The sequence below is a fragment of the Citrus sinensis genome, chromosome 8 (genome assembly GCF_022201045.2).
Source record: "Citrus sinensis cultivar Valencia sweet orange chromosome 8, DVS_A1.0, whole genome shotgun sequence".
Lineage (NCBI taxonomy): Eukaryota > Viridiplantae > Streptophyta > Magnoliopsida > Sapindales > Rutaceae > Citrus > Citrus sinensis.
Window position 1 is genome coordinate 23,757,767 of NC_068563.1, and position 10,747 is coordinate 23,768,513.

At 28.3% G+C, this 10,747-nt stretch overlaps 1 protein-coding gene across 1 annotated transcript; it reads right to left on the reverse strand.

The window, feature by feature from the left end:
- Positions 1–3,158: 3,158 nt before the first annotated feature.
- On the reverse strand, positions 3,159–4,026 carry LOC102628922 (protein GL2-INTERACTING REPRESSOR 1). Its single transcript, XM_052432415.1, has one exon. The coding sequence runs from the start codon at positions 3,856–3,858 to the stop codon at positions 3,484–3,486; it is 375 nt and encodes a 124-aa protein (XP_052288375.1). The 5' UTR covers positions 3,859–4,026; the 3' UTR covers positions 3,159–3,483.
- Between the last annotated feature and the right edge of the window lie 6,721 nt (positions 4,027–10,747).

Below are 10,747 nucleotides of genomic sequence, written 5' to 3' on the forward strand. Positions count from 1 at the left end.
CTAACTGACCTTGGAAATCGTTTGGTTGTTAATTGATTGTGCAATTTTGCTGCTTTTCTTTTGATTTATTTCTTAATTCGATTTCTAATACATTTATCGGGCATTTCTTCCTACCTGTTAATTTGATTAGAAGATCCATAAAGAATATGGAAGTGATTTTATAAAACCATTATGATTGAAGTTGTTTAATTAGGACTCTTCTTTTTCTTCCATGTTTATCGGGACTCAATTTTTAAAATTAGGGAAGACAAAAAAAAAAAAAGAAATTAATAAAGTAGTTTATCAATTTATGGAAAAAAAGTAAATAAATCTAGACCATTCATCACAAAATTGCCATATATTATGAGATCTTCAAAAGATTAAATAAAATTAGATTAGAAGTGGATAGAAATCCTATATATGTTCTTAATACTTGAATCAAGACAAAAAAATAATTGGGTTTCCACACAAAATCAATCCCTTATACGTAATTAACTTTGATACCACTGTTACCGATCCGCCACCATTGCTCTTTGAAAATTTTCTAATTGTACTTTATACTAGTTAAACCCCTTCTAGGTTAAATTATTAGAACCGCCACTAATGCATAAAATGGTGAATAGTGATAATCCTCGGTGACAAGCTAAATGCTGCAATCTTCTATTAGTTACTACAGCAAGATTAAAAGGGGAAAATGTTGGCATCATCAGATTTTAATTTCATTTCATAATGTAAAAGACACAGCACTAAAGTTTGGAAACTTATTAATTAGTCCATGTGCCAATAATATATAAATTGTGGCTGCACTCTATACATGTAACACATTTGCTGGGATATTAATTAATGGGAGTATAGATGGAACTGAAGAGAAGCAGAGGAAAGTACGGTGGCAATAAATGAAAAAGCTAGCTAGCTACACATGCATTTTACAAGATGAAAAAAAAAAAGCTGCTTAAGTGATCTGTCTCTTTTTATTATGTGTTGCGACTCTCTAAATTATTATTAATCTTGGACATTTGAACTCTCTTCATTGTGGAAAACTAAAGAAGATCTTGTAGATAAGTGTTAAATAAAGAAATAATAATAATGGTTAGTTAAACAAGGGCATAGTAAAGGAAAAGACATTGTATGAATTATTATTACAAAGTTTACAAGTTACATTGACAAGTAGATAAGTTTTGATTTAATTGTTACAAAATTGCCTATAGATATAAGCATTGATGTGAACCTATATCCATTTATTTATAAGATTAAAAAGTTAGCTGTGCATATGAACCCTAGTGTCCCTTGTTGCTAGCTATGGACCTTAATTGCTAGATTACACTATCAGCTTTAATTCAAGATGTTTGAGATAGTAGAGAGTTAACAACTAATGGCAGTAGGAATTAATTGATCCAAAAGACTTAGTTCTTTTAAAGGATAATAACGGATCTATTACGCTCTTGTAGTTAATGGTTATTGACTGATTCACAATTTCACGTAACATTTTGGCCTCTTCGAATTCCGTAGAAAAATCAAACAGTTTCAAAATATGAGTGATCGATAAGTTTCATGTTACGTTATATGACTATTATTAATTAGCAGATTTTAAGGTTAATTTGCATGTGTTTCAGATTTAAAAAAAGAAAAAAGAAAAAAGAAAAAGGAAAAGGCTTAACAATCAATAATGGCACTGCATTGCGTATATGACCAGAGTAACAATTGATGATGAAATTTGATTAGCCGAATCGATAAGCACAAGGTCCCTTTCAACTATCTGTCAAACTTTTACCAGCTCAACTACCATCAAAACCATTGAGTACATGCATTAATAAATGATAATTTTTCTCAATTACTTGCCCGGTCGTGACCACTGTGAATTCAATTGGCTGCTGCAAATATATGGATATTGAGTAAAATGACCTTGGCTGGTGGGGGACGGTGCCCACCGCATGATGAGTACCAGTGTCAAATGGTGTTATTTAGTTAATTCACAGTTTGAAGATTATTTATAAGGAGTTATAAAAATTCTATTATGTGTATAGGTGCTTATTAATGGCGGATTCAAATACTTAAATTAGGAGAACTTAGTTCAAAAATTTTTAATTTAATTTGGGGTATTAACACTTCTTCTTCTTTTTTTTTAAAATCTGTTCACTTAATCATTTAAAATCTCAAAGACTAAAATTCTATTATTTGCTTTTAAATTTTTAATTTTAAATGGTGGAGCTCATTGCGGTCACTTTGTGAACTTATCTTTAAAAAAAAATTATATGGCTCTTGAAATTTGATCCAAGTCTCCAAAACTTCTAAATATCACTCTTACTGGTAACTATAAATATTTTGTCATATAAAAGTATGCCCAAATTCTTTTTATTTAACTTTTTCAAAAGGAACTTCTTATTTGCTACTATATAGTGTACATTACTACCCACTAAGTCATCTTCATATGCATATTTATTTCATAATTTATTCATAACTGGGCACTTATTTTCTGTTAGAGTGATGATACAACCACAAACTCTTGTACAAATTTATCTTGTATAAACTAATTTGACATTAGTTCATTAGTTGAATGAAAATATAAAATAATAAAAATAAATCATGTGGGCCAAGAGATTTTTAATTCAACTAATTTTATCATGGCACATCAGTTTGTACAAAATAAATTTGTACAAGGGTTTGTGCCTATATTATTACTCTTTCTATTATTCTATTTTTCCTTTATTTTTTTATACCAAAAAAAAAAAAAAAAAACAAATCAAGAATCAAAAGGAGATGATAAATCTCACCCACTAAACACCAATCCTTACCTCTTATTATTACTCAAATTCAGCTAATCATGGATGTAAAACGCATTCACAGTCATTCGAACTGAACCAAGGAAATACACAAACCCTTCTTCTCTCCACCTATTCTCTCCAAATCTAGCAATATCTTAATTCCTGCATTCTTTAATTCTCTTATCCCAATAAGAGATTTTCTCAATTGATCAAACTAGCACCCAAAATCGATTCACCCAAATATTAAACTTATATGAACAGATTCTGATGGAGAAGAAACTAAGAACTTTCTTTTATTATTATTTAATATCACTGTATTGCTACTTGTCTCTTCATCCATAAGGAACTACAAACTTTAACCTAAGCAAAACTCAGGTCTGATGCAGTTGTGCATTATATGGGGATTGGGGAACCAGATTCAAAGGGAAACATTACAAATTTTATTTGATTCAAATTTAGACTTATAATAATAACAAAAGAGAAAATTAGAATTACATTAGATTTCTTTGCAAATAACTCAGTAACAGATATATCATTAAGCAGTAATGAACTAATATATATCTATTACCCTAAAAGAAAAAAAGTTCCTTTTCTTTCCTTTTTTTTCTCACGGGCAAATCAAACTGCCCCATGAAGAAGAAGATGGAAAAGTAGAAACACACTGAAAAGGAGAATTAAAATACACCATAAAGTTAGGGGGAAAAACCCACGTGCGTACCCTAGCTAGCTAGCTCAAGCTTTATTAGTTGCTTGCCTTCTTGTTGTTCTCTTCATTGAGAAAATCAAGCAACACAGTGCTTTTGCATTTGGGGCACTTTGGATTAGCATCAGACAACATAACATACATAAGGCAACGAGGGCAGCCGGCCAGTACCATTGAAGTTGTCACGTGAATAGCCGCCGCTGCGTCCGTCATCTCTTCGGGCTCCGATGACACGCATGAGCTTTCCGGTGACACTACTTCCCACGAATAAGAATTATTAGGTGATGACTCGTTTGGTGGTGAATCAATAATAACCGCCTGGTTGTTGTTGTTAGCCCTAGCCGTAGCCCTAGGAGGTGATAGGTTCAGCTTCAGTTCAAGCTTCGGAGTACTGTTGTTACCTCGTCGACTCATTTTGTTCCCTCCTTCAAACACGAAATTAAACCTCTAGGACTAGCAGTGCAGTAATAACAATAATATTAATGTCAGTTCACCCGTGGTCATAAAAATTACATAAAGCTATTATGTATGCAAATTCATTAACAATGAACAGGTGAGGTGGGAACAAATTAAAAGAGAAACGCGAAAAGATAAATGAAATTACCTCAAGTGATGTATGTACGCTTGGCAATATGTAAGGTACGTTTGGTCGATTTTGGTCCTGTTGAACCTCTTAAGGCAAAATATATATAGCAATTTTGGGAAAGTGAGTGTATGTGAAAGAGAGAGAGAGAGAGAGAGAGAGAGAGAGAGAGAGATTAATTAATAGTGTTATTAAAAATAGATACATTGGTTAGTTAAGGGGGAAAATAATTACAAAGTTAGGAGCAAAAATTATTGTCAAAGAGTTGGTTATTAAAACCATTCAATTTTGATTAGCTAGACTCAGTTACATATATTAATCACATACATATTATAAGCTACATATCTAGGTTGCCATGAAATGAATTTCAAGTTATATACACGGGGCTTAATTATTGTCATTACTCATTACCGATATTATTTTGGTCATTATAATTTTAGTTGGAAGGTGATTAAATGTTCTTAATGGAGAACCTAAAATAGAGGCAAAAGTAGTAAACTAAATGGTAAATATGCATCGGTGGTGGTGGGTTAATTATATACTTTAATTTGGTGGCATATCATTGTTTTCACTTTTCACGTAGACACTAGCTAGACTTGCCATTTTTAGCTATATAACTGATATTCAACTACCTTCATCAATCTTGTGGGTATACTTGGCATTAGAATCAGGCACACAATAAATCAATCACAACCGTCCATAAATGTATGTCATTCTCAGCAGATGGTGGATATCAAATTAAGAATCGACAGTGATGTCGTGCAAAGATAACTAAAAATTGATACTAAGATGGCAGTAAAATCACATTATTTCTCTTTGAAAAGAACGAGTACGGTTGAATGCACGAGATATGTAATCTAAGAGTTGGGTTTCATTAATGAAAAGAAAAATCAAAATCAAAATCAAATTAGGCACAAAAATAACAATGAACTTAAGATGAGAGTAGGCTCAATTAATATTTGTAGGTAGTGATCAGACCCGAAATAAATTAAGCTTACATGGGTACGCCAGGTTGCCAATACGGCAGCATCTATTTTACATATAACTCACACTAAAGGATTGTTTGTTTTTTTTTTTTTTTGACTTAATGATTTAATTGACTTAACTTCAATCAATTAAGTCATTAAGGTGACATTTATTTTTTGTCTGAAATCTAAATAGATCTGAATTAATTTGAATTCTGAATAGAGCTGAATGTCTGAATTTGAATAATATATTCTTTTTTTTGTCTCGATAGCTAAAAATTAATATTAAGTTGTTTGTTTTTTTAACTTAAAAAAAATCTAAAAACTAATTTTTTTACATTTATATCCTTACAAATTATAAATATCTAAAAAAAAAAGATAATAGATTATCATAATATAAATTATATTCAATTGAATACAACTCTTTAATATTCTATATTATATATATTAGTTAATTTTATTATAGTTTATAATTTTAATATGAAAAATATTCATAAAAAATTATGAAGATAAACAATGCTAATTTGAAGAAAATAAAAAGATAAAAATAATAATTGTCTACCACTATATATTATCACAAGTTATATAGAGATGGATAATAATGCTAATTATTAAATTTTATTTAGGCAATGATGAAAGTTAATTAATTAGATAGGGATATTTTGGAGAATATCTTTTAATGATACCATTTAGACTTTTTAGATTAAGCAAAAAGTTAAAAAAATTAGTTTGACAACTTAATGACTTACTAGCTAAAAATTTTCATTATTGAAAAAACAAATAGACTTAATGACTTAACTGATTAAAATTAAATCAATTAGGTCATTAAGTTAAAAAACAAATGGCGCCTAAGTCTTTTTATTCTTTTTAACTCAATCAAAATTTTTAGTCATTAAGTCATTAAATTATTAAGCTAATTTTTTTTTTTACCTTTTTTCTTAATCTAAAAAATTTGAATAATATTATAAAAGATATTTTCCAAAATATCCCTACCTAATTAATTAATTTTTACTATTATCTAAATAAAATTTAATAATTAGCATTATTATACATCTGTATAACTTGTGATAATACATAGTAGTATAAAATTATTATTTATCTTTTTATTTTCTTCAAAGTAGCATTATTTATCTTCATAATTTTTTATGATTATTTTTCATATAAAAACATCATGAACTATAATAAAATTGATTAACTTATACTAATATAGAATATCAAAGGGTTGTATTTTATTGAATATAGTTTATTTTATGATAATATATTATCTTATTTATATTCATTGATATGCTTATTACTTGTTTAACATTTATAATTTGTAAGGGCACAAATATAAAAATACTATTTTCCAAATTTTTTAGGTTAAAAACAAACAATTTAATATTTATTTTTTATGATTCAAACCCAAAAAAAAAAAATCATTCAAATTCAGACATTTAGCTTTGTAAAGAATTCATATTAGTTTAGGTTTACTCAGATTTCAGACAAAAAAATAAATGCTACTTAAGTTAAAAGTAGTTACTTTAATACTTAAAAGTAGTAGTATGTAAAATAAGTGGGAGGTCATAAGTAATTGCTTTTGGATTTGCTCTAATTTACATATAATACAACTTAACAAGACCCTGCCAATAGGGATGGCAAACAACGGGCCTGGGTCGAGCTTTTTCAAGCCCATGTCTAGGCCCACTGTCAGCTAAGAGTGTGGGCCTGGGCCGAGCTCGGGCTTTATTTATTTATTTTAAATTTTTTAAATTATTATAAATTTGAAATAAATTAATGATCAATAACTTATTACAATCATAGATAAATTAAAGAAAATGAATATTTCAAATTAAAATAATAAATAAAGCAAATAAAAGCTCATACTTTTAATTTTCTTTAATACTAGATGTTTTAATTCAAACGCTCTCTTAATTAATTGACACAAAAGAGAGAATTTAGTATCATAATTTTAGCTTTTTTGAATCATAATTGATTTATAAGTTAAGAATTTAAGTTTTCTTTTTTATTTTTAAATTACTTTTCAATTTTAATTATATTATTCTAATTTATAAATTTTTTTTTTAAAAGTAGTGGGTCTAGGCTTTGTTCGGACTTTTTTTTCTTGGGCCCTTGTCCCGGCCCTCATGTGTGAGGGCCGGGCCTATGCCGGCCTGGGCTTTTTTGCCACCCCTACCTGCCAATACTACAATAGAGTGTAAACATTTGATCAATCCCTAAGTTGAGTATTTGTTTAGTTTCTATATCTTAAAAAATGCCTCAAGATACCCCTATTACTAAATAGATTATACTCTTACCCTTATTTTTTTTTTAACTTTTACAATAATACCTTTGCTACAATAATTTGAAATTAATTAATTTTTAATCTATAAAAAATTAATTAGCAAATTAATTGATAATTACTTACTAGCAAATGAAGAAAAAAATATCAATATGAAATAGTAGGTAATGTTTCATATTTCATATTCTTGCAACATTCTTGCTAATTACTATTTATAAATAAATTAATAGTACTCAATTTAAAGCAATGTTTAATACCCTGGTGACAATCTTATTAATAATTTTTGATAAAAAATTAATTTACCAAATTAATTCTAAAAGTAAAATAATAACAACTAATTTTTATTCTAATTTTAATGCAAATTTGATGAATTCATACTTTTTTCATTAGTATCTTTAAAAATATTATTACAAAGGTATTATTGTAAAAGTAAATAACATGTAAGGTTAGTATTATAATATAATTACCTACAAGGGTGTCTTGAGATATTTTTTTAAAATATAAAGATTATATAAATACTTAACTTAAAATATAAGAACTAAATAAATATTTGTCCTTGTGATGGTTAGAGGTTCTGAGTGTTCTGTATATATGCATATATCATGAAGAAGGCATTTCTACGTGAGCTTTCAATATCCAGAAGAGGACACAATTTAAATCTGCTTATAATTATTAGTACTATATATTAGGTATGACTATGACAAGACATCCAAAAAAGATTAATGCAACTTAAATGGCTAAGATTCTACATGTGTGTGATTTCTGGTGTTAATTAACTAAAATTGAAAATTGTTGTGCCTAATCTCCGTTATTGGTATCAACTTTCTCTTTTGATTTTAAGCTTTTACCTGCGCTGTTAATTTAATTTTAATATAAACTTTGTTATAAAGGTATTGTATAAACTTGCATGTAATTTGATTACACAAGTTTATTATGTAATTATTAAAAAAAACACACAAGTAAAGCAATGCAAGATCTTATAACTGAGAAGTCAAACGTTTTGTCAATCACATAAATTTGCAATACAAGTGTATTCCTATTGTGAAACCAGAAGTATTCAGGCATTCATGATATGCCTCATGATATTGATTTTTTTATTTTCCTTTTTCAGGGACATAAATGTTCATTTAATCATCCATCAATTATTTAGTTACTTGTCATATTATTTAACATTGATTCGTAACTGCACGGAGAATGAAATAGGAACAAGAAATGACTATTTGTTTCTAATTCTACACATGGAAATAGTCTTTTGACAATAATAAGTATTTTAATTTCGGTTTCCTTAAGTTACAATCAGGTAAAATTTACCCATTGGCCTACTTGACCCTATTATTTTGTTACTCATTTTATACTGTCAAGTCTGATTATAAGTTATAATAAATATAACTTAAGAAAATCCTTAATTTTTTGTTTAAATTTTCAAATCAATAGGAAAGCCTTACATCTTGAAGTTTGATTTTTGAGTTAATTTTTATTTATTAATGTTAAATATAATCGTTCAATTTAAATTTAGCATTTTGGTAAATAATAAATGATTAAATAATTAAAATACTTTTACCATATTTAAAGTAAAATAATTAAAATGATTTTATGTAATAAAATTAAAATTATTAATATTTTATATTATCATTTTAATTAAATTTTATTTAAATATAAATATAAACTAATATTTAATAAACTTAAATTTATTATAAATTATCAAATAATAAAAATAAAATGATTAAAATTCAAAATACAAAACAGTATTTTAATCTAATACATTCAGTGGGAAAAAAAAAGATTTTTTTAAGTGACCTTTTTGAATTTCATAAAAACTGGCATTGGAAGCAATATTTAAATTCAAAAAAGTTATTCGCTCCAGGGAAAAAAAAAGGGAAGACAATGGCACTTTAAGAGATAAAGAGGTCGCTGGTTTCTTGAGCAGCAGCAGCCATTAATAATTGCTTGCGAGAGGAGAATCTATAACTGCCAAATAAAGCGTGAGTCAAACGGTAAAGGTCTTTGATGTGTCATGTAGCTGCTACATTTCTCCACAAATACATGATTGATTCAATCACTTCTTTCTTTGAAAGGGTTGCTATCAATTTGAAATCTATGGGAATGTGAATTCAACCAGAAGCCTATTGAACATTGCTCAGAAATATAATGGGAGTCCAAATTTATACACATTATAATTCAGCCTAAAAGCTTATCAAACATAAATCGAACATCTATACTTACTAAGAGGCCAGATCTCTATCCCACTTTATAAAGAGATAATATCTACATCTAGGGGACTATAACCAATATTCTCACCTTTTACCCCTCGGTGATGTTTGATTCATTCAATTAGTTAAAATGGTTAGCGTTGAAGCCATATAACCCGTATAACACCAACCCATAAAAGAAACAGAGAACTTCAACACCCCTAAAATTTATTCCGTTTCCATTACTTCACTTAATTTATTTTAGATCTAACTTTTTAAGCTGGATATATATTATATGTAACATTTGTTTTAGAACTCATAACCGTCACAAGATCATTGAATCGGTTGTACTACTTTCACCAATCTTACAACAACAATTAATTGTATAATGAGAAGGTTTTTATGTTCAGATACACCACCTCAACATGTGTACATGTGTTCGACCAACTAGAAGCTTTTCTCAAAACACTTTTTGCAGGGCACAAGACATTTTTCAATTTCAAAAAGTTAGGAGCTATTTAAACCCATACTTTTCCTTTCAACACCCACATTTTAATCAATGTTTCATTATTGAAACATTGTTAACTACAATTACTTCTTAAATTTAGTGGGAAGAATAATAAAGGAATTAAAATTATTATCATCAAATTCCTTGAAAGAGTCCGAAATCTTATATTCACACTACTTTAAGAAATGACATGACAATCGAAGTATAATACTCCAATCAGAATTCTAACTAAAATGTTAAAACTTAAAACTATCCAAATACCAGAGTTAAAATCACTCTAGACATAAGGTTCTTTGCTTGTGTAAAATAGTTCCATGTAAAAATAGCAAACCACATATATAAATATCATAAAAACGACACAAATGAGAACCCATAATTACTGTCAACAAAGCAATTGAATCTTCTCTATATCAACTTTTAACACATTCCTTTTTGTAAATTTCAGTCATCATTGTATGCAAGCATGCATGCGTCATTTCAGATATGTGATCTAGGACAAGCAGAAAATTTACCCCGTCTCAAGCAAATACATTACAGTAACCAAAATGTTGTCAGCAAGTGTATCCAACTGATGCACGCTAACAGTTATCATTTTAAATCAATTTCTTCAGTGTATTTTATGAAATTACAGTCATGCTGGTGTAATTATTTTCATCTTTATTTTTACAGCAATAGTTTCGTCCTCATGCTGGTATAAAATTACAGTCATTTTAGCTCTTAGTCTTTTGCTCTACCCGACCTTGCTCAGATATTCTATTATAAGTTTGATGTATTACTAGA

Coding starts and splice junctions, on each gene's coding strand:
- LOC102628922 (XM_052432415.1), bottom strand. CDS start 3,858: ATGAGTCGACGAGGTAACAACAGTACTCCGAAGCTTGAACTGAAGCTG.